The following is a 24,195-nucleotide window of genomic DNA, read 5'->3' as shown; positions in this document are numbered from 1 at the left end:
GTCCCACCATGCCTGAAGTCCTCCACCATCATCCCCCTGCCTAAAAAAACGTATATTTCCAGCCTCAATGACTACCGGCCAGTCGCACTCACCCCAGTGGTGATGAAATGCTTTGAAAAGCTGGTCCGGGGTCACATTACATCATGCCTGCCAAAAAGCCTGGACCCACACCAGTTTGCATACAGAGCTAATAGATCCACAGAGGACGCCGTAGCTACAGCCCTGCATGCTGCATTGTCCCATCTAGAGCAGAAGGGAGCTATGTACGGATGCTCTTTGTGGACTATAGCTCTGCGTTTAACACCATCCTTCCTCAAAAATTGATGAACAAACTGATGGATCTAGGCATTCCATACCCCACCTGTATGTGGATTAAAAGCTTTCTCACATGTCGCACCCAGAGGGTGAGAGTTGGCCATCATACATCTACGGCCCTTAGTCTCAGCACCGGCTCCCCACAGGGCTGTGTATTGAGCCCCCTGCTGTACACTCTATACACGCACAACTGTACCTCCACCCACCACAATAACATCATAGTGAAGTTTGCGGATGACACTACAGTGGTGGGGCTCATCACTGGAGCTGACGAATCAGCTTACAGAGAGGAGGTTAAACATTTGTCGGTGTGGTGTAGGGAGAATAACCTTCTCCTTAATACTGTAAAGACCAAGGAGCTGGTGATTGATTACAGGAGGGAAAAGACTGACATCACACCACTCATCATCGGCAGGGATCGGGTGGAGCAGGTGTCGGACTTCTGTTTTCTGGGTGTGTACATTGAGGAGGGTCTGACATGGAGCGTAAACAGTGTGAAGGTGCTAAAAAAGGCCCAACAACGTTTGCACTTCCTGAGGGTCCTCAGGAGAAACGACATCACCCAGAAACTGCTGTTATCCTTTTACAGGTGTTCCATAGAATCTATCTTAACATACTGCTTATGTGTGTGGTTTAGTAGCTGCACAGTAGCCCAGAAAAAGGCTCTCCAACGGGTCATTAACATGGCCCAGAAGATAGTCGGTTGCCCCCTCCCTACAATGGTTGACCTTCACAGTGCTCGCTGTGCCAAAAAAGCCCAGAGCATTATTAAAGACACTTTCCATCCCGGTCACTTCTTGTTTGAACTGTTGCCATCAGGCAGACGATACAGGACAATCAAATCAAGAACAAACAGACTTAAAAACAGTTTTTATCCAACAGCAATAACCACCCTTAATGCCATAAAAAAACATTCATAAAACAATACTATATAGTTAGATTGTGCAATAACTATGACAGAATGAATGGTGGTGTGTGTATGTGTGTGTATTTTTATATTGATATTGATTTTATTGATGCACCAACTGTTTGGCACTTTTAAATTTCGTTGTACAGGTTACAATGACAATAAAAAGGATTACAAAGGATTATAACATTTCTATCTGATCACACTGGAGACGCATTCCAGTGTACTTGCAATTCAACTAGTCAAGTCAATCCAACCTTTATTTACAGAGCACAATTAAAAACAGAAGTTGTCCCAAAGTGCTTTACAGATCAAATAAACTAAATGACAGAGTGATATAAAAACAGATTGATTTAAAGTTAAATATAAAACATAATAAAATAAATACAAATTTAAAATACAACATCATGTATTTTTCCATTTCAAACTATTCAATGATCTATTCAAAAGCTACAGAATAAAAACCAAAGAATATCCAGATCCTATCCAGATACGAAATACAAAGGGACCATTATTGGTAAGGTGAGTGGAAATAGCTTTATGCATTTACTGTATTTAACAATGCATTGAATGCATGTTTGTATGCTTACAGATTGAACAGCACATTGTATGTATGTGTGCAGGTGTATATTTGTGTGCACATGCAGAGGAATGTGTGTGTGACAGAGAGAGAAAGAGACTGAGATGTACCCATCTGAAATGAGATGATATGTCACATCTAACACATTTAAACATGCACACTCATATAAGCAGGCTAAAAATATACACCCTTTCTGCATGTGACCTTTCCCTGCAACCTGCGCTAGCATTATTTTTCTTCGTCCTCTGTACCAACATTCAAAAATCAGTTCATCTTTAGTTTACAGTATATCCATCTGTGTCAGAAATCAATTCCCAGATGCAATATTTCAACTGTAATATTTAGCCTACTGCACTGTCCACTCCACCATTGCCCTAGTTCACACCCAACACCTGCTGCCTCGACCCTGCCCCTCTGTTACCATGGCAGCCCTGTGCTTGTGCTAAACCCTTTGATGAAGAGGTGACAGCTTTGTGGGATTACTGTAACACTGTAAGCAGGTTTTTATAGTGATAATAGCCTATGGAGGCTAGGGTCATCTGTCTGAATATTGTTAGGAAAATTTCATCGGAAATCTCTCTTGTGTAGATGTCTCTGTCACTGCTTAAAATTTTTACAACTTTTTGGTAACTTTTTCTGAAAAAAGTAGCATTTCCCCCCAAAATCAAAAGAGTTATTTTTGCAATGGCGATTCTTAGATTTGTATTACGGCAATACAGTAATATTTTATTTAAACTCTGTAAAGAAAATACTTTAATACGTTTTTTTTTTTAATCTAAAAATATAATTTATGATACATTTTGCATAAATTAGCTATGTTCAACAAAAACTATCATGATGTGAATGGGGGGGCGGGGGGTGCTTATATGTCCCAAAAATAATGGCACAATGGGAAAAAATCTTTAAATGGACTTTAAAACAGGCTTTCATTTATTAAAGACAAATACTTTTTCTTATTTCTTTCATTTGAATTTGGTTGAAATATAACTTGTTTCTTAAAGATTGAGAAAGAAGAAAGAAGAACTTGTCATCCACAAACACATAATACCACCCTTTTCAACCCAGCAAATACTGTATATATTATCATTTGACCATTTAGAGAAATCTCACTCCTCTTGCAGATTCATAAATCTGTCAGCAAGAGATACAATAGACATTCAAAAGACATACTACAATACATTTATAGAAGACATACTGGCATGGTGGGAGGAGAGGGTGCTCCACCAGACAGATGCCTAATTTCTTTGTCTCCTGTGTTAATAAGTGCTTCTGATTTTAAACCAAAGAGCTGAGACCAGTGAAGGGGTGAGAGAGACAGAGTGAAGGACACGGAGAAACAGAGACTGTGAACATGGTAAAAAGCAAAGAGAGAGGGAGTGATGGAGAGGGGGAAAAAGTGTGTGTGAGAAAGAAAGGGTCCGAGTGCTGTAGTTTAACTTGGACTTTTAGGCTCTGTCAGTGATACCACTAAAATTCATAGTGCCCAAGAGAATATTTTTATGGGTGGGCCCCTTTTCCCTCAAGCCCAATGAGTAGGCAATACCACAGAGGGCCTTAATAGGCCCCCCCATCATCACAGAGTACAGGACAATGTTCCAGGTTATGTCCCTCCAGTCCAAAACTAGACTGATCACGCTGCAAATTTGGCAAAAGGATGTTGAAAGATCTAATCTGGTCTGGTTTACATGGGACCAGAACCAAGTATTGAAGGTTCTTGTGCAACATAAAACTATCAGGAGCACCAGAGGGAAAGGGAATTAAGTTTGAATCGATGCAAAATGTATAATTTGAATGAATGGGTTCTATTTCAGGTTACATGAACATTTGGAAGAACAATGTAAATTTCTTTGTGTGATCATGTTGCCCAAAACCTAGTGAGCAGCCTCACTGTCTACCTTTTACACAGGTGAACACAGACAGCTACCTTTTAAACATAAAAGACCTTGTTCAGACTGAGAATAAAATGCCCCATAAAAGTAGTGTGTGTGCACATGTGTGTTTGCATGTGTCTTTAGTGAACGTTAGTGTGTAGGCCATACATTAAAGGAGGATGGGAGATGCATTGAAGCAAATTTGAGGTGAAAAACAGATGAGGTTTTTAAGGCTAATACTCTATCAAGTTTTAAGTAACCAAAACCAACCACCCTACACTAAACCTTAAACCTAAACCTAAACAAAAGTGTCATAAAAAGCAAATTTGACATGAAAACATCTATGAGGGAGCGAGACGGATCGAATGCCTCGATGCCTTCTTTGAAAGCCTCGGTTACCTCTGAACTTGAGAAAAGGTCAATGAGAAATTGGCAGACAGAATTTGCTTGTCCCTCCCCCGGACATACGGGTATAAAAGGAGGGAATCATGCGTCTGTCCATTCAGGTTTTGCACTGAGAAGCTGAGAATACGTTTCGTCCATAACAGTGGCTCGGTTCAGCGTCGTGGCCAGGGGGACACAACATTTCATTCCCTCCATCAGGGAACGGAGGTTACAACAGTAACCTAGACGTTCCCCGTCTGTCACTCACTTCGATGTTGTCGAATGAAGCATCACTAAGCGTCCCTATTCAATCACGCCATGCGTTGAACCTTGCTGCTGATGCAGGTGTGGGCAGGCAGTTGCGTACCAAGGCGACAGGCTGCGTCAGACTGCACCTACCCTTCCCCAACGCCCCATAAAAATCATCATAAACTTTTTAGGTTCCCAGCACCCCGAAGGGGGGAACAAAGCGACGTGCAAAGAATGGGAGCAGGCCGCGCCATCCGCACCTTTTCTCTCTCTATGTTTCTCGCATAGAGTCAAAGCGGCTGGGGACATCTTAACGCTATCACACACATCGGGAAGGCGTTCTTTTCCAACTCCTATTCTTTCAGGGTTAAATAACCCCACGGAGACCACCACCTACCCAGGCTGGGGGGAGATAAAGAGTGGCGGAATACTTCACATAGGTTTTCAGGCCAAATGTGGGAATGGCACTGTGGTAGATCCTACCTGCTGTGAGGAAGGAGTTGCTATAAACACAACGACCGGGGAGGCAGTGGGGACTGCCCAAGGGAGACGCGGGTCCGCAGACAGTGGGACCGTACTGCGGAAAATACATCACAGGGAGTTGCCTGAAAAGGGAATTAGGCCTGTGGAGCCCTACCACAGTACAGAGTACTTGAAACTCGTAGTGGGTCTGGCCGCAAATTCCTCTCTGATTTCGCAGGCCAGAAGGTTAAGGAGGAAGAACATCCAGGAATCGAGAGCTTAATGGCTAACCTGGGAGAGAGAGAGCGCACTGGATCACTTTGCTGAAGGGCGCTAGGTGCAAGCGGAACACCTGGTCGGCTGTTCTGTATTACTGAGTTCTACTGGGTCGGACCTGACAAAACACGGGACGAGACCGACTCAGCCCTGAGATTGTAGAATCTCGCAAAGGTATTGGCCAGCTATGTGCCAGCGCGTCTGTTCTGAGGGAGGCCCCCGTTAGGAAGTACCAGAGCGGGCACTGGGAGTTGTCTTGGGAGGCAAAGCGATCTATTTGTGCCATACCGCACCTGTCCCAAATCAGCTGGGTCGCCTGGGGGTGGAGCCTGTAGCGATAGCGCATCCGCTGTCGTGTTGAGGTTGCCTGGGATATGAGTGGCATGCTCACTCCAAAGGAGGAGATGATGGGCAAGTTGTGACATATGACGAGAGCGTGCGCCCCAAATCAACAGGAGAGAAACCTCCGCAGGGCAAGGAATACAGCCAGCAACTTTAGGCAGTTATTGTGCCAACACAACGGGGACCCTCTCCAGGAGCCAGCGGCTGCGTGACCGTTGCACATGCCCCCCCAACCCAGTTGAGAGGCGTCTGTGGTGGTCACAACACGTCTGGACACCTGCTGTAGGAGGACTCCTGTCCACAAAAAACAGAGGTCTGTCCAAGGGTTGAAAGTCTAACGGCAGGAAGGGGTGATTAACACACTGTATGTACCGTGTATGTACGTAACCTCGGGACTCGAGTCTGAAGCCAGTGCTGAAGCTGTCTCATATGCATCAACCCGAGTCTCTGGAATTGTTTTAGATGAACCGCTGTGCCGGGCTCAAAGAGAGCGAGGCACCTTAGCACTGACTGCATGCGCTCGTTCGTGAGTCTAACTCCATGCCGAGAAAAGAGATGCTCTGAACTGGGGAGAGCTTGCTCTATTCCCAGTTGGCCTGAAGCCCTAGGCGGCTGAGGTGCCTGAGCACCTGGTCCCTGTGAGCGCATAGTAACTCTCGAAAATGAGCTCGAATGAGCCAGTCGTCGAGGTAATTGAGTATGCGGATGCCCACGTAGCGGGGCAAGGGCTGCCTCTGCGACCTTGGTTAAGACACTAGGGGACAGGGACAGGCCGAAGGGGAGGACCTTGTACTGAAATGCCTGGCCGTCGAACGCGAACTGTAGGAAGGGTTGATGTCGAGGCAGAATGGAGATGTGGAAGTACGCGTCCTTCAGGTCTAATGCTGCAAACCAACCTTGATGCCGGACGCAAGTTAGAATGTGTCTTTGCGTGAGCATTTTGAACAGGAATTTGTGTAAGACCCAGTTGAAAACTCGCAAGTCCAAGATCGGTCGTAAGCCGCTGCCTTTCTTGGGTATGATGAAGTAAGGGCTTTAGAAACCCTTCTTCATCTCAGCTGGAGGGACAGGCTCTATCATGTCTTTGTTAGTTAAAGGGTCGCAATCTCCACACGCAGGGTGTTGGCATCTTCGCCATGCACCGAGGTAAAGCGGATACCGCCTAAAGGGGGCGGCGGTGGGGGCCTGGCAAACTGAATAGCGTAGCCGAGTTGGATGGTCCTGACCAGCCAGCATGACAGGTTGGGAAGTGAGAGCCATGCATCCAAGCTCCGTGCGGGGGGCACTAAGGGGACGATCGTTTTTGACATACCTGGCAAGGCCTCACAGTGGGGTGGAGTAGGTAGTGTGGCATCAGGAGGCAAAAAGCAGGTCCCGAGGTTTGGTGCTGAGAGAAACCTAACTCGCCACCTGGCAGGCGGCGAGTTAGTGACTGAGGAGGAGGTCCCGTGTTGGCGTCCTCTGGACTCGTCATAACTGGCCGGCCAGGGGGCAGTAGTCGTGTGTCCGGAGACGAGAGTTACTCATCCGGGGTGCCGGGAGTACTGGAGTGTGGCACCGGGTTGCCATGAGAATGGCATTTGTGGGTCAGGTGACCCAGGGAAAGAGGAAATTTCCCTGGGTCACCTGACAGTTATTGACAATGTGGGAAGGGGGTGCGGCAAAGAAAATACCTTTAACTGAAGGTTCTCCTCCCGGCTGTCCACCAGGGGAAGGAGTGGTCTGCTTACCAGCTCCGGAGCAAACGTCTCTTTCACTGGGTCGTCCGTCTCAGGAATGCTTGGGAGCCTTCCAGGTCCTCGAGGACATTTGGAAGCTTCCTGCGGGGCGCTCGACACTGGGGCTGAGAGTTGGGCCCAGGTTGAGGCGGAGCTGCCTGATGTTTGGAAGCCACAGGATGACACCCTCGGCAAGCAGACGAAGTACGGCCCACACTGGTGCAGCAGCAAGACATGATGTGGGAAATAGCCTCCGTCTGTTTATTCACCGCTGAGAACTGATGGGCGAAGTCATCAACGGTGTCACCGAATAGACCAAGCTGGGAGACGGGGGCGTTGAGAAAGCGTGCTTTGTCTACTTCCCGTATCTCGACCAGGTCCAGCCATAGATTATGCTCCTGGACCACGAGGGTGGCCATCGCCCATCCGATTGCCGGCGATGTGAACTTCGTGGGCCCGGGGGGCACGATTGGTCGCCAAGCGCAGTTATTGTAGCACATCAGGATCAGGACTTCCCAAGTGCAAATCTTTAAGTGCCTTGGCCTGGTGGATTTGCAGTAGGGCCATGGCATGCAGGGTGGAGGCAGCTTGTAGCCACTCAGCCATCGAGGGTAGTGAGATTGAAGGAGCAGGAAGCCGGTTTCGGGCCAGGTTGAAAGGAGCAGAGGCACCCTGACCCGGGGAACCAATTGTCTAGCTGTGAGAGGTGAGGGGGGACGGAGGGTTCCAGTCCCACCCCGTGCTCACGGCGGCCCGGGCAAGCATAGTGGACATGTAAGTGAAGAGTAAGTGATCTCAGCTCGCTGATCGCACAACCGCTCGGCTCTGAAGAAAAAAATCTGAATGGACAGACGCATGATTCCCTCCTCCGGGGGAGGGACAAGCAAATTCTGTCTGCTAATTTCTCATTGGCCTTTTCTCATGTTCAGAGGTAACTGAGACCTTCAAAGAAGTCCCCTAGTGTCGCTTCATTCGACACAACGTCAAAGTGAGGGACAGATGGGGAAACACAATTACTGAAGCAACCACATAATTTTGTGGTTCTTCTATGACATTGTTTTCTCACATGTTGTTGTGTCTTACACTTCAAGACTCGTACTCCGGTCCTTTGCATTGCAATTGCAACGCTTTATCTTTTGAGCTACCATGCAATTTGATGACGTCATGCGCTATATTAAAAATGTTTTGATGTCATAAGATATCATTATGTGAGCAACAGGTTGAAAAGTAAGTGTTTTACTGGTGATTTGTGTGAAAGGGAAGAAAATTAATTGTTGTTGTAGCGCCTCTAGTGTTCATTTCACCAGGGAAGTGTTGCGATACGTACAAAAAGCCACATAAAAATAATTCTGCAACAGTGTAGGTATAGTATTCTTATTCTATGTGACCAGATCCGACCCTAAAAAGGAAGCTTTTTCAGATGTTATATGACAAAAAAAAAAAATTGATATGTATAATCATGCAACATAATCCTAAATACTAGAAGTTTGATATTCCTGCAGACACATTTTTTTCTAAAGTAACACTGAAACAGACTGGAAAAAGAAAGGAATATAATATATATACTTGGTAACTCCAGTTGCATTTAGATTATTCAACTGCTTTAGCTTTTCGCTGTACTCGTTCAGGTATCATTTTAGTGTGCAGAGCTGCAGAAATTAATTCCGGACAGGATGAACCATACGTTGTCACTTTAGAGCACTGTCTTTAGGACAATATGCCGACAGTAAGAACAGGAGCTGCCCTTCAGATCACCTGTGCAGCTAAAGTTCTCTGCAGAGTGATGGCATTATAACTGAAGGATGTCTGATATGAAGCAGAAATATCTCAGAATGGTTGCTTTATGGTAACTGAGACACCACTGGTGAACATTGAAATGTCAGCATGTTTAATACTGAAGAGGTGGGTGATGGGAAGCAGCTGTCTCCTTGGGTTTGTGGGTTTATTTTACCTTTACGGTCTGTACTCTCCTATTTTCTTTTGCCATTTCTCTCTCTCTCTCTTCCTCTCCTCTTGTCTCCTGGTCTAGCTATATCACACTTTTTTTTTTATTGGACTTAAGACACACACAGAAATGTATAAATGCCATTGCATTTGATTTCAAAATATTTAACCAAATGATATTTATTTAAAATAAAGGTAGCTAGCACACTTTTCAAGCTAAGCATTTCACAAAAAGAAGATTTAAAGTCATAAAACAATACTTCCCTATAAAAAAAAAACAAAATGCAGTTACTACAACACTGAAACCAGGAAAACTGGCTTCAGAGTTTTGTTTTATGGTCTCGCCAATTGTGGATTATAAAATCTAAATAAAGTCTCATACTTGGACACTTTTTCAACACCCTATTGATTCCTATTTAGTTTGATGTTAGTATGTGTCTAAGCTAACAATACAGTTAGCATAAAAATATATAGCAAACACAAATATTGGGTAAAATAGCTTATCTTTAATTAGAGTGAACTATTTTTACTGATATGTTTAAGCAATAAATGAAATATAAACATTTAATATGTCTATCGCTTTGTCCACCATGTTGGATTTATTTTTTCACTGAGCTTGGTGCACATTCAGAGACATTTGGATACTTTCTAGTTGTCTTAGTGGAACATGTCCATGTTCATTCACCTGTGTGAACTTGAGGGAAACTGACTTCTTCATACATCCACTTAAAACCTCAAGACCAGTTAGTTAGAAGTAGGGTTGCAAAGTTATGAGATGTCCATTGTATGAAAACCGTCTTAGAAAATATCATGGTTTTACAGTATCACGGTATACGGTATTACACAATTACTGTTATCAGTGAAAACAGAAGGGTTATTTATTTATTTGTGTATTCTTTTGAGCAAACACTTTATTATAATTGAAACTTGAAACCATTTTTTTATTGAAGTATGTGTAAAAAAAAGACTCCCTTTTGAAAAGAAATAAAATAAATTGAAAAAATAAGAAAGCTAACAGAATTATTATAATAAACTGAATTATAAACATGATAAAAAAAAATAGCATGTAACTATAACATGTTATATAACAAAAGAATGTTAGTTCACGTGTTAAATGAACTACTAAATGAAAAATAATATCAGCTGTGTGAGCTTTTAAAGTAATGTCCTATGATTATTAACATATACTGTATGTGCATGACAGCGAGGCCAGACTGCTCCTGTCTGTACCTTTAACTCAGTGGTTCTCAACTGGTTTTTGCTTCAGGACAGATTTTAGATTGGAAATCAAGTGGCAACTCACCATAGTAAAAACGTAACCTGTATTTAATGTATCCTGGGTCGCATTTCCTTTTATGTTGCATAGTTTTGTTCATGGTTTTCCAGTACAAGGACATGCATCAAGTATATATGATGTCAACAACAAAATCTACAGGATGTTTACTCTCCCCCTTTTAAAAATTGAAGATCAAATTTAATTATATGAGCCCATTATTATCCCGTTTGTTTGCTAATTTCCAACATAATTCAAACAGAACATACATATTAAACAGGAAGAAAGGCTCCTCATTACCATGGTTAGGTCAGTGTAGCTAGTCTTAAATAATAGTAATAATAATAATAAATTATAGTATTTATGAAAAATAAATACTATCTGAAACACATCTTGAAACTTTAACTGCAAATGCCACTGTTGATATAAAATGAGGTCTAATAGATTCTACCTTTAAATTATTTCATATGAAATTAGTAACATTTTGTCAAAATATAACTTTTACTCATGTAAAATCATGAAAAAAAATTGTAAAGGTGATGTGTGTAATTATTAATAAACAAAATTGGCACATTGCACAGTGTTGCTCTTTTCCTCCTCAGTGATATTTGGCATGTCAGGGCTACCTACTGTTTGAGAGTTTCAACTTGACTTCCTCTGTAATGCTTTAAATTAGAAAAGTCTCACTAGAATTGAAATTGGTCACATCTGTTTTGATGCCGAAATATCGTCAATGGGAGAACCGTGGCATTGTTCTTTCCCTGCTGTCTGTGACCCAGTCCGAATAAACCAGTTGAGAAACATTGCTTTAACTCACACACACACTCACTTAAGTCAGACCCCCTCGCCTCGCTTCTCTCTGACATTTTCTCCACTGCATATGTCTGTGTGTGACACAAGTTGACGAGTCTGACAGGCAGACAAGGAGGAAAGGTGCGTGAGATTCTCCATCCTGTTGCATTTTTCCCCCAATACCTTAGATAAGTAAATGTACATGGTATGATAACTGTCAATTTTCATACCGTGATATACCATGAAACCGGTATACCACTGCAACCCTAGTTAGATGTACAGTATTTGAAAAATGCTCCAAAAAGTTAGTTCTGAGCAAAGGTCTAGTATCATTTGGTGGCAGATTCCACTTTGTTTGATACTGTGTTGTCTAATACAATGAAATTCAGACATTTGCAGTGGTGTTTAAGTATCCAAATACTTATTAAGGCCACTTTACTGTATGTACTCTGCATTTCTGACAAGTTTTCAAGCCAATATCCACCCAAAAATTGAAATCCTGTCATCATTTACTTACAAATGAGCAGAAATGAGAATTGAGAGCTCGAGGGGAAGATTTTCAGTAATTAAGCGCATGAGTTGTATCGACCACTTTTATGGTGCTTTCTTGTCATTTTTGGAGATTGACAGCCCAATAACTGGAAAAAGGGAAAAAGAGTAAATTGCATTGTGAGGATGAGAGCTTATTTTAATTAGATCATTCATTAGCACGTTGGAGGATGGTGGTCTGACTGAAGTAGAAAGTTGGATGGAAAGGTGGTCAGTTCCTCGTACATTGTTAATTCCTCTAGGGCTGCATCTTTTAGACCAACCATGTTGCCCTCCCCAAATGAGAGCATGATCACTCATTCTCTCACAGAGGGATTATGTGTATATATAGCCTACGTGATTGGGTATTTGTGCTGTTTGCTAAGGCAAGCATCTTTATTGTCGCTCATACCATGAGTTAGGGATTTGTTTGGACAATGGATGTGAATTTTACCTCAAATCGTGCCGTTTCAGTGTGGATGAGGCCTTAAGGAAAGCAAAATCAATGCTTTTTTAATTAAAATTGTATTCGTTTTGATGTGGCTTAAGCTATTGCCTGGTGGTTGAAAAAATATGTGAAGCAACCAACCAGAACACCATAGCAACTGTATGGCAATGGGCTAAAAAACACACTTCATCAATGCCCTGGAAACGACCAACAACATCCTAGCAATACCGTTTTCTTTTTTATTTTCCAGTTGAAGTGACAGTTGTATACTGGCAGCTCTGTGACAGCAACAGCAGAAATATCTGTTGATGAAGACGTCAAATTCCTTCATATCTGTTCTGTTCATGCATGATTACACTCTCTTACTCTCCATAGGGCTGAACAAAAAAGAGCTCTCATTAATGATTCCTTCAGATCGGGCCTTTACATCTGTGCTAATTAGTGCACACTTGATCCCTGTTAGAGATGCTATCTGCAGCTGTGTAATGTAAGGGTTCCTGATAGACGCATGAAAAACACTGGAGAAAAAAAGGGAAGGTGGGGGTGGATTGAAGACAAGTCAAGTCATTTTCAATTTCTTTACTTCTTCTAATACTCATCATACACATAGTGATGCGTTTGTTTAATTTTTTTCCTTCTGGTCCACTTATAATGTTAGTCATGGTTTCTTGCACCCAAAACAGACATTACCATTTTTAACACTTTCATTGTAATGACAGTATGGATGGCAGAATTGTCATTTTAGGGTGAACTATCCCTTTAATATATCTTCATATAAATGACTTGACTTGTATTGATTGTCTTAGTGAAGATAAGATTTCTACATATTTCTAAATGACCCATTTGCTTTGTTTTTGCCTACCAGAAAACCAAGAAATTTCCTGTTGTCAATTATATGTCCTCTTTAGCATCTTCTCGTGGAAATGTGTTTACATTTTGCCCAGCTGTCTGTTGTATGGGGTTTTCTGGCTGGCTTGTTTTTTTACCCAGGGGCAGATCAGCCTTTCCTTTGTCTGCATCACTAGTTCCTCTGACTTGAGATGGGACGACTCGTCATGGTCAAATCATCTGTTGACAAAAACACTGAAGTTTCTTACCATGATGTCTCTGTCTGTCTGTTTATGTATCTATCTTTTTGTCTGTCTGTCTTTCATTGTGTATATTAATAGGTTTATTTTCATGTTTTTCTATATCTGTTTGTCGGCATGAGTGTGAGTAAAATGTCCCCACAAGGATAGTAAAACCTGTGGTCCCCACGAGGGGTATGGCTTAGTAAACATACTGAATTAAGTTTTTTTGAAAATGTAAAAATGGGGTAGGGTTAGGGGATATAAATGATCATTGGATCTGTATAAAATCCATAAAATGCAGGAAGTCTATGGAGAGTCCTGACAATTATATAAAAACAGTCCACACACAGACACAGAGAGAGAGAGAGAGAGAGAGAGAGAAACACCTGGAGAGGCACTTAAGACATTTTTTTAAAAACAAAATGTTATTGATAAGATCAAAAACATTTGCTTTGATTGGAATTCGTCTACTACAATGACTAAAACCCAGTTAACAATGTACGATTCTTTTTGTCCTTTATGATTGGTGCATATCAGACTGTACGATATGACCCCAGTAAGATGCTAAGATAGACTGTGCGACATTAACTGTCTTCTATATCATACTACGATATACATCTTTTAGGACTTTAATCACGATTGACAGCATTGACTAGGCAATAGCCATCAGCCCGTGTCGCCATTGTCTCATCAGCATAGATGTGCAAAATTAAAATGGTGCTGCACAAGCAAAAACAAGCTATAGCGCTCTTTTTTGCAAAATGTTCCCTGGACTAAAAAAGAAAGAAAAGAAAAAGATGTAGTGTCCAGAATAAGTCATGGCTGAGTCAAAGAGGATGCCATGAAATACAATGTGAACTAGAGGTAATTTTGATAGTTTTAACATATTGTGAAGATAACGCTAGCCAAAACCATTTATATATTACATATGTTATTCTGACTTTGTAAGATTCGTGAAATCGTCTGATTTCAGAAGTCAGTGCTAGGCTTACAGGGGGAATTCACTTTGAATAAATTGTTCCCGCTGATAGCACCTGATTTAAAATAATGCACTGAAAGGAGCCATTGTGTCTTGGTACGTTGTGTAAGTGTGTGTGTGTGTGTGTGTGTGTGTGTGTGTGGGCGGGTTTGGGTAGCTTACGAGGAATTTTTTTTTAGGTTACAAACTGGTAATTACAAGGATATTATGCTATAAATGTGGTTTATGAGGACATTCAAGTGTTCCCATAATTAAAATCGCTTAAAAAATGTAAAAAATCTGAAAGTTTTTTGTGAGGGTTAGGTTTAGGGTTAGGGAATAGAATCTATAGTTCGTACAGTATAAAAATCATTATGTCTATGGAGAGTCCTCATAAGGATAGCCGCACCAACATGTGTGTGTTTGTGTGTGTTTGGGGACTAAGTTTGTGGTCAAAGTTGCACTGAAAAGTGAGCTAAATCTTGGATGTCCTATTTAAAAAAAAAGAAGATCCATACATAAATAAAAGTAATGATCTTTAAAATTCGAATAATGTTATGTGCATGTGTGTATGTGTGTTTGAGTGTGTAAAAGGTGGATAGAAAATATGCTGAGGTGTTCCTTCCAAGTCATTTAGTGCTTTCTTAGTAATATGTGATTATATTATGTTGGTCCTGATGCTGTTGTATTGAGTTTCCTCTGTGCAGCTGAGGCCTGATCGATTCATTTCCCAATTGTTAATACTCAACTTCATACAGCTGGACATAATTCAGTCCAGCCCTCTCATAGAACTGCAATTTGCCTTCTGAGAAGAACAGGAGGACACATCTGAAATCAATAAAATGCCCTTTCAGGGCTCCAGACAAAAATTTGAGAGCAGTAGCACTGGTGCCACCAAGTTCTACAGATGGTCGCACCTGCACCTGAGTTGGTCGGGGGGTAGCGGTTCCTAACCACACGTGATGTGATACCATGATATTCATACACTAAAATTATTATAAATGATAATAAAAGCAGATGTTACAACAGTCAAATGAAACAGTCTATATATTGAACTCATTTTCTCACTGAAGGTGTATATGGACATACACTTTCTACAACAAATCTCAAGGGAATAGTACACATTCACACACATACAAAGGGCAAAGTTAGTTTACGAATCGCTTAAAAAATCAATCTATTACCATTTTTTGTGTTCACACACTCACGCAGTACTCGTTATTTCGTCAATCTCCATGTGACAGGGAAGTGGAGAGTAGGTCAAAATGAGCTGCTGGTGTGTGTCTACAGAGCTCCGCTTGAAGAGAACGAGACCTCAAACACAACATTCAGAAGGTCTGTGACATCCTCTGTGAAAATAAAGTTGTTTGCAAAGTTGTTGCGAGTGTCAACCCGACTTTAATATACTGTTATGAGAAGGCTTACGTGTTGCAGCATCGCATCATGTCTGGATACGGTGTGACACTGGAAATTCGTTTTCTTTCACGGTTTCTTTTCATCAGGATATGGTATTTGCAATAAGATCATAGTAACCAAAGGTAAAAGTAAAACCATGATAACATGTACAGTAACCATAAAACAATTCATACCATCTTTCCTAAGAAAAACATATCCCGAAATTAAATTGTATTCCCTCATTTCCACGATATATTGATTTATGTTCATGGTAAATATTTTTTAATAAATGTGATTGTAAAGCAGTCAATGGAAAGGAGGAGGCGATAACCGGCTTGTCAATATAAATAATATTTTAATGATAAATTTAAAAGACAAAACACACACACATGACGGACATGTCTCTCTCCCGCACAATCCTCCGCAGTCGATCTTTATCTCTCTCGGAGGCTTGATTAGCCTGATAAGGGACCGGGTGTGTATAATCATGACCCGGCCCCGCCCTCCGCCCTGCCACAGTGATGTATGAATTTAAATCCTTAGCTACAATTTCTGTCTGTTCATGGTTCAGATCCTTTATTCTCCTTTATTCCTTTTCAGTGCTGTTTAGAACCAATTGTTTGGGGCAATTTTATACGATTTTAAACTAGTTAAATCATCGAAACATTATGAGTTTTCCTAGAGGTTTTAAACAAATAATCAATGCCAAATATGCGACCAAGCCTGCGCTTCTCGCAGCGCTGTTAATGAGGATCTGCGCAGCTGAGCAATCGAAACCGGTCTGTGTGTAAATGCACATCTCTTTGCTGATATGTCCATTGAGCCTCGCTGACTGATACGGGTAGAGCTGTTTCCTTTCGCGTTTTGAACGTTTGCCATTTGATATTTCTCTTGCGCAGAATAAAATTACTTTTGCCAAATTTAATCACACTGTTAGTAAAAATGGGTGAAATATGCGACCATTTAGTCACAGTCTGGAGCCCTGCCTTTCCTCTCTGTGCTTTGTGTATGTGTGTGTGGGGGTCAGATTTAGCATACATTGGGGGTACCGTGAATTTTTTACCCTAAAATGAAAGAATTTTACTATTTAAACTAAAACCTTATGTGTACCAAATCTCACTGCAAAACCAAATTACTTCCTTTCTTCCATGGAACAAAAAATTTATTTTAAAACAAAAAAGTCTATAAGTTTATCTGGCCAAAAAGGTGTTATTAGGGCAACTTCTTACTTTTCTGCTAAACATCTTACTGCCATTGGTCCAGGCTATATTCAGTCAGTCTACAGAAGGAATTAAATGTACTCAAATACTCAGAAGTGCCCATGCACTCTTTAGTTTTATATGCAGCTTCACTCATGTGCCTTCTGCAGTGAAAGCCAATCACACATCTGCCCATAGTAAAGTAAACTTATCATCATTCTTTTGTCTGTATTCTTCCCAACACTCTTTTATACACCAATCTATGCAGTCATGTCAGTGTCATCATTAATTACAATAACAAAGTGTAATCAGTGCATATTATGGCTGCATATAGCGTGTTAGTGCATTAGCGTCATTAATTCAGAATGTAAACAAGAAAAATTCCAAATTTGTTTACTGCATGTATATTACTTTAAATCTTCATTGAGTGGTTAAAAACAAAACATACTTTACTGATCTAGTGTGAATTCTTCTCAAAGAATGAGGCATAATGTCATTGATAACACATATTAATGTCACATTAAGATTTTACCGAATGTCCTCATATTGAACTTCTTTTTACCCCTGCAGGAAGAATACCTTCTAAAGAGGTATATCGGGGCCTTTACAGTAATTACCATAAAGTATGTGAATAGGCACTCCTATCTTTCATACTCGTAAAAGGACAACAAACATCATAAAACCTCATTGTCCAAACGTGTGACATGATGTTGTCACGATACCAAAATTTCAGTAGTCGGTACTAACACTAGTAAAATTTCACGATTCTCGATACCAATTTCGATACTGCAGAAACAATATGTAATATGCTATTGAACACAATCCTTTAGCCTATTAAAATTATACATTCAAATGTAAAAAATAAATGAAAAAAATAGCATGTGAGTGTTTCTTAAATAAATAAAACACTTTTTTTTAAGTAGGACTCTATAAAACGGATGAAACGGATGTGCTGTGGTATTTATAGGGGAAGGTGCAGGTGTAAACAATGAAAGGTGATGAGACGAGTGCAGGTGAAACGATTAAAGGGGTGACTGAGACGAGTGCAGGTGGTCATAATGTTTTGGCCATAGGAGCGTGCATGTGAGCCCGAGGAGAGAGACCTGCTAACGAGCAGGAGATCTCGAGGGAGCAAAACGAGCGTGAGCTCGAGGGGGCGGAACGAGCGTGCGAGCTCGAGGGGGCGGAACGAGCGTGCGAGCTTGAGGAGTGAGTGTGTGTGCGACGAAGCGGGGATGGGGCAGAGGAGCGGGGTTCGTGACAGATGTCAATGGAAAGTCCCTACTATGATATAAAAACACAAATGTAAGAACATACTGTAAAAATGATGGTTAGTCCCTGAATCTTTCATGCTCAATTTTGTAAGATTGCTTGTTTAATATATCATTACAAAGAACATTTGAAAGAAACTGAGTTTATTTCTCTAACCTAATAATGTGCTCTGAAAACAACAGTTTGGCATTCAATCCATCTCTTTTGGAACAATGAGAGGCTAAAAAGTCCTTTTTAGGCTTGAATCAGACTGTTCTGTTCTTGGGGTTTGTGTGTCAGTGTGTGTGTATATGTGTGGGTGGGCAACCGTGAGTGTCTGCAATTGAGAAGCCACCCACAGGACACCCTGAAAGTTGTGAAATTCATGTGTGTCTTGTTTTGTGTTTCTGTTGAACTGATTCTCATTAACTGCTGGAGCTTATTATATGGGATTTTGATGATTTGTGTGTGAATTTTTATGTGTGTTTTGCAGGGTGCTCGGGTATGGGTGAATCATAAAGATCAGCTAGTTCCGTCTACAGTGAACTCCTGTGGAGATGGAACAGTGGTACTCACCACCGATTATGGGGAGGTAAGACTCTGAGTAATTTGACCTTCTCTCATAACACACACATATGCAAGCACACAGATGTTGCCCTTTATGGCTGAATGCATGTTGTGTGACTCAGAGATTACACTGGTGTAGCATTGTGCTTAATGTCATCATAACAGAGCTGAAGACTGTATGTGCATGTGTGCCAACTGGGCTTCTTAGTGCCCTAAATCTAAATCAATACATGCACCCACCCATGAATGTTCATGTGAAAGAGTGTGTTAGGTCACTGCATGCATCCATCTTCTGTAGCTGCTTTTCCTATGTAGGGTTGTGGGTAGCGCTGGAGTCTATCCCAGCTGTCTCGGGACAAAGGCAGGTGGCAAATCTATCACAGGGCTAACACACACATTCATTCTCACCTATTGGCAATTTGACCTGCATGTTTTTGGAATGTGGGGGAAACCCACACAAACACAAGGAGAACATGCAAACTCTACACAGAAAGGCCCTGGGTGAGCCGGAAGCTTCCTGCTGTGAGTCGACGGTGCTACCCATTGACCACTTTACATGAGCTGCTCTGACCTGTTCTGGTGCAATGTGAAATATTTAGAGAAATTAGCGCAGAGACAGAACATGAAAGAGAGAAAACATTGCTTTTAAAGCCTTTCTATTCCAGAGTTATCCACTAATACATGTTTTTACGGTAACAGGGTGTCTTCTAAAAGGTGATGCAGCTGGAGAAAATTGTCCCAGGCTCTTCATATGACACAAAAAACAAATCAATGTTTATCAACAGCTGCTATAACTCTGGACTGTAAAGACTGCCAATAACAAACCAACAGCATTTGAATGCAGGCTGTGAAAGAGCATATTATTGGGTTAGACCTACTGAACGAATACACCCCTTAACTAAACAAGTCAATGATTAGAGTCATCTACGATCATGAACGAAATGAGGAGAAAGGAGATATCCTACTTTCAGTTCAGCATGTGAGTCAGTCTTGTTCAACAAGGAGAGAAAGCATGGGGAAATTAAAATAATGTAGCACTATTTTAATATTAATTTAATTTAAACAGTAAAAATAACTGAAGAAGACACCATTAAAATGATGTTAATTATGAATGGTAGTGCTTTGGTGCATTGTTGATTTTAAAGAAATCAATTGAATCAATGTCCACGTTTACCCGCACTTAAGAAAACCTTTTATTCCAGGATTTTTGCAGTAAGGGGCATTCTGAAACACCATGTAAACAAGAATGCTGATTTGCTTACACTGTTTAAGAGATTAAGAGAAAACACACCCATGTTTCCCTTGTGGCTTATGTGGTCATGTAAACGCATATGCAGTGTTGTTGACAAACGTCTTAGGATGGAGCCCAACAACAAGTCAACACAGCGGAAATAATTACATTTTTCTGGGGGAACAGTGGAAAAAACATATACAGTACTTTATAAACTACACATATTTGTACATGCCAATCTAAAATATCAATTGTCCCTCTCATTTGCATAAACATGCTCGTACATTGGGGGAACCCAGAGTTTTACATAAGTGGGAAACCCCACTTTTGCAGTGCAATTCTGCTGCAGGTTGTGAAAGAAAGTTAAGGATATAAACAGAAACAACTCGAATAAAACGAAGCAATGGAGAATAAAAAGGTGATGTCTTCTTCGGATGCCATGTATGTTATGTACACAAGTGCTATGAAATTCCATTGTTTTGGAGAAAGCTGCTTACTGACTGAGCCACATGTATACGGAAGTAAGGAGTACACCGCTTATACAGAGCATGTAAACCTGAACACAACTTTCTTGCAATACGCCACTTTTTAGCAATAATCTGCTTTCCATGTAAATGTAGTCGATGATTCAATGGCTCACTCATAACGCATAAAAGATGCTAATTTGTTGCCACCTACTGCCGTAAACAGCTATCTGAAGAAAAAGTCACTGAGCGAATCTGTGAAGGAATCTGTACGAATCCTTTTGGTGGATGGATTCAAAAGACTCGAGCCACAGGGATGATTCAAAATCCCCATTACTACTTTATTCATCCTATTTTATGTTTTTGGTAGTAGTAAAATAACTGTTTTGTTATTTACATGTTGCTGCTGAAGTCTCTGTAGATTTAAAGCCACTCAAATTTAAATAATCCATGATAAAACTTTGATTGTGAATGACTCATAGTGTTTTTTTTAACAATTGAATTGATTGAATGTTTCAATGACTCACTCATCATAACACTTAAAATACACTCATTTGTCGCCACCTTCTGCTGTAAATATGAAATCTGAAGAAATTTGAACAAATCTTTTTGTTGGAAGGATTCAAAAGATTCAAGTTATTGGGATGAATTAAAATCCCCACCTCTTCTTTAGTTAAATAGTTTTTTTTGGTTGTGGTAACATGTCTGTTTTGCTTTTATCATGTAGCTGTGAGCACCTTACCTCGGATTCATTGTTCTCATTTAAAACTCACATTTGAAAGAGTTTAAACAGTTTTAAAAAGCATTTTGATGTGTTATGTAGTTTGTGCAGCATTCCTTTAACTGACAGCAAAGATATCAATTACAATTCTGTACAGGTCAGTGATCATAACTCTGCCTCTGTTTCAAGATTTAATAGTAATTAAACAGTTGTATCAGCAGTTAAACTCCCACACAACCAAACACACACACTGTGCTTAGAGAGGTAAGTGGTTTGTGATGGCCATTTGAGGGTTGTTGGCAGAACTGTGATTTCAGGCTAATAATAACAGATTGGCCTGGATTCAGCTCACAGAGAAAGACTGCACAGCATGGAGGGGTTATGTGTATACGGATGCGTAGAGGAGAAGCTTGTTTGTGTTTGTGTGTTTATCTGCATCTGTTTGTGTTTGCATGTGTGTGGTGCATGCATGTTTATTCACATGTCTCTGTCATTGTGTGGGCGGGTGTTTGTAGGTCGATGCGACCAGTAGTGGACTGTACTGAATCTGTCATTTAGAATGACTCATAAATGTGATTCTGTCATTAAATGTTAATGTCTCTCTGATAGTGGTGTGCATTCAAGCAGACATTGAGAAAAGTGTTTTGGTTAAGTTGTAGTCATACAAAGTAAATTACACCTGAATAGTGATTCAATACACCTGCACTCAATTCACTCGCTCATCACTGCCTGCATAAATAAGATTGTGAAGCTTCTCTTCTGTGTGATATCACCTGTACCATTGATTTCACTGTGTAAACTCTGTGAATCTCAGTAAACGCTCTCGCACTTGGTTTCACTAACTACAACTTGTGTGGCTTGAATTCCTGACAGTCATATAGCCTATATAGTTCTGCTAAAGAAAAAGCACAAGTAGATAATGCAATGGCATTGCTCCGAAATAAAGGATGGTTATTTACTGCAGTAATGTTTTTTTATTATTATTTGGAAATTATTTTTTATTTTATATTGTTTTGAAATTGTTTTGGACTGTTTTGGTTTGTGAACGGTGCTTGGTCTGTGCTCTGTGCAAGTTTCTCTTCTAAACAATGAAGCGCTTCCTGCCTCCTCCTGCACGTGATGCGTGACCTTACCAATGAGCTTACGCCACCCCTCTCATGAGCGCACGTCACAGAGATGTACGGAAGCGAACATTTGTAGTTAAAAAGTATTGTTTCTAAAAATAATCAATAATTTGGGTTCAGAAGAACTTTATTTGTCGACTGGAGTTGTGTGGATTATTTTGATGTACCCTAAATATGCATTTTAGACCGTCGAAAAATGGAGTACATTCACTTGTATTGTTTAAAGGAGGAGGCCTGAAATGAAATCTTAAAAATCTTAAATTCCATTTTGACGAAGAAAGAAACTCTTATACATCATGGATGGCCTGAGGGGAAGTAAATTATCAGCAATTTTTGGGTGAACTATTCCTTTAAGTGCATGTAAACGTGGTCGATAATGCTAGGAAACTAATAACAGAGTTTTTAAAGTTAACGGATCAGTGTGGACATCGCCTAAACCTAACCAATAGTGTCATAAAGAGCAAATGTAAAATGAAAAAACATTTACTTTAAACTTTTGCCACATATGTTTAGTAGAGAGCTCCTCTGGACTGGATTACCATCCATCTTTAGGATGCAATGAGCACTTTTTAGGGCAAAATAATCACCAGATTTGTCCAAGTTTACCAGGTTAGTGACATCAAATGTTTTAAAGATATTCAGAGTTTCATTTGAGGCATGTAGCAGAAATTAAAGCAGATATCCATGAGCGGACATTCAGTGGATGAATTTGCCACTTCAAGGTCTGTGATTGATATCTAACAAACATATTTGTAAACTAATATTGATGATTTTATTTCTGTTAGCTTAAATACTTATATTGAACATATATTTAAGTTTTAAAATTACATACATTTCCCACATATCTTCCCAATGTTATGCTTGACAACATATGACTAACACCGCAAAATAAAGAACAACATAAATAAAACAAAAAAGTTACAAACTTCAGATAACAAAAAAAATTATTAGCAGAATGGCAGATGTCCACCTCCAACGTGTGATGTCATTTCCTAACATACTGTATATATTCAACAAAAGGTCATAGTATCATGACATAACTGGGTGGACAGTAAGTCCAACTAAGTGAGAGAATGTAATACTGAAATCTTAATTGTATGGGGAAAAAATACAATGATTTAGCACTTATTTTTGTCAAAGATATTTGATGTACAGTTTTGGGGACATGAGGAAATGACACAGTGGAACAGTCGAAAAGGATTTCAATTATTTCAAATGTAGCTTTTAAGCCCACAGAAGTGTTTAACATTATAAATACACACTTGTACTGGGGACTTAAATGTCACCCAATTGTGAAAATGAGCCATTTTATACAGGCGCTCCTTCACATTGAAAAACAGCGCAGGCAGATGAAAATAACATGTTCTGTGCCAACATCCGCTGCTAAACTTAAAAAGAAAATTGCTTTGATAATTTGAGTGTGTCGCTTATGGATTTCATACAGAACACATTTTTTCCCCTCAACATGAGGGTGTCTCTCTATCCATTGATATCTATCTACAGTATCTCTCTCTCTTTCTCATTCTGTCCACTCACTGACGGTGGTGACCATGGTTGTCGGGGGTGGGGAATGTTAGAATTTAAGTGATAATGCACCAATTATAATGAAGAATCGCACCAATTATAATGAAGAATCACCACAAAACAGCATTAAATACCATTAAAGGGAAACTAAAAGACGGTAGATTATGGACTTCTGATGCAGCAAAACGTCTCGGGTTACATGTGTAACCCTTGTTCCCTGAAAAAAGCGGAATGAGATGCTGAGCTGCTAAGCACTATGGGGAACAATCCTAGTTGTGACCGAGCTGAAATAATGTGTGTAACACGTCAATGAACATTGACCGGAATTTATAGCCTCGGCTGATGTAATCATTAGATGCACCTGCAGCCAGGCTATAAATGGATACGTCACCAGGTGTCATCAGATACTTCTTTTTGAAGAGCAGTCCTGGGACGTCCCAGTGCGGCAAAGAAGCGCAGCATCTCGTTCCGCTTTTTTCAGGGAACAAGGGTTACACATGTAACCCAAGACGTTCCCTTTATAAAAAGCTTCACTATGATGCTGCGCTGCTAAGCGCTATGGGGAACGCAATACCCACGCCGCCGCACTTGGGGCTGTCCGG

The 24,195-nt window shown here is 40.6% G+C and overlaps 1 protein-coding gene across 1 annotated transcript in view; it reads left to right on the top strand.

Annotated features, from left to right (window-relative positions):
• Positions 1-269: 269 nt before the first annotated feature.
• The window catches only part of LOC127646120 (unconventional myosin-X-like), a 111,842-nt gene continuing 87,916 nt past the window's right edge, over positions 270-24,195 (top strand). Inside the window, exons 1-3 of the mRNA XM_052129570.1 lie at positions 270-815; positions 8,588-8,623; positions 18,456-18,554. Coding sequence (XP_051985530.1) covers positions 270-815; positions 8,588-8,623; positions 18,456-18,554 — 681 coding nt within the window. The remainder of the gene's footprint in view (positions 816-8,587; positions 8,624-18,455; positions 18,555-24,195) is intronic.

The sequence above is a fragment of the Xyrauchen texanus genome, chromosome 7 (genome assembly GCF_025860055.1).
Source record: "Xyrauchen texanus isolate HMW12.3.18 chromosome 7, RBS_HiC_50CHRs, whole genome shotgun sequence".
In the NCBI taxonomy this organism is placed as follows: domain Eukaryota; kingdom Metazoa; phylum Chordata; class Actinopteri; order Cypriniformes; family Catostomidae; genus Xyrauchen; species Xyrauchen texanus.
Note: the sequence above shows the minus strand (reverse complement) of the source record. Positions and strands in the feature narration are given on the sequence as shown.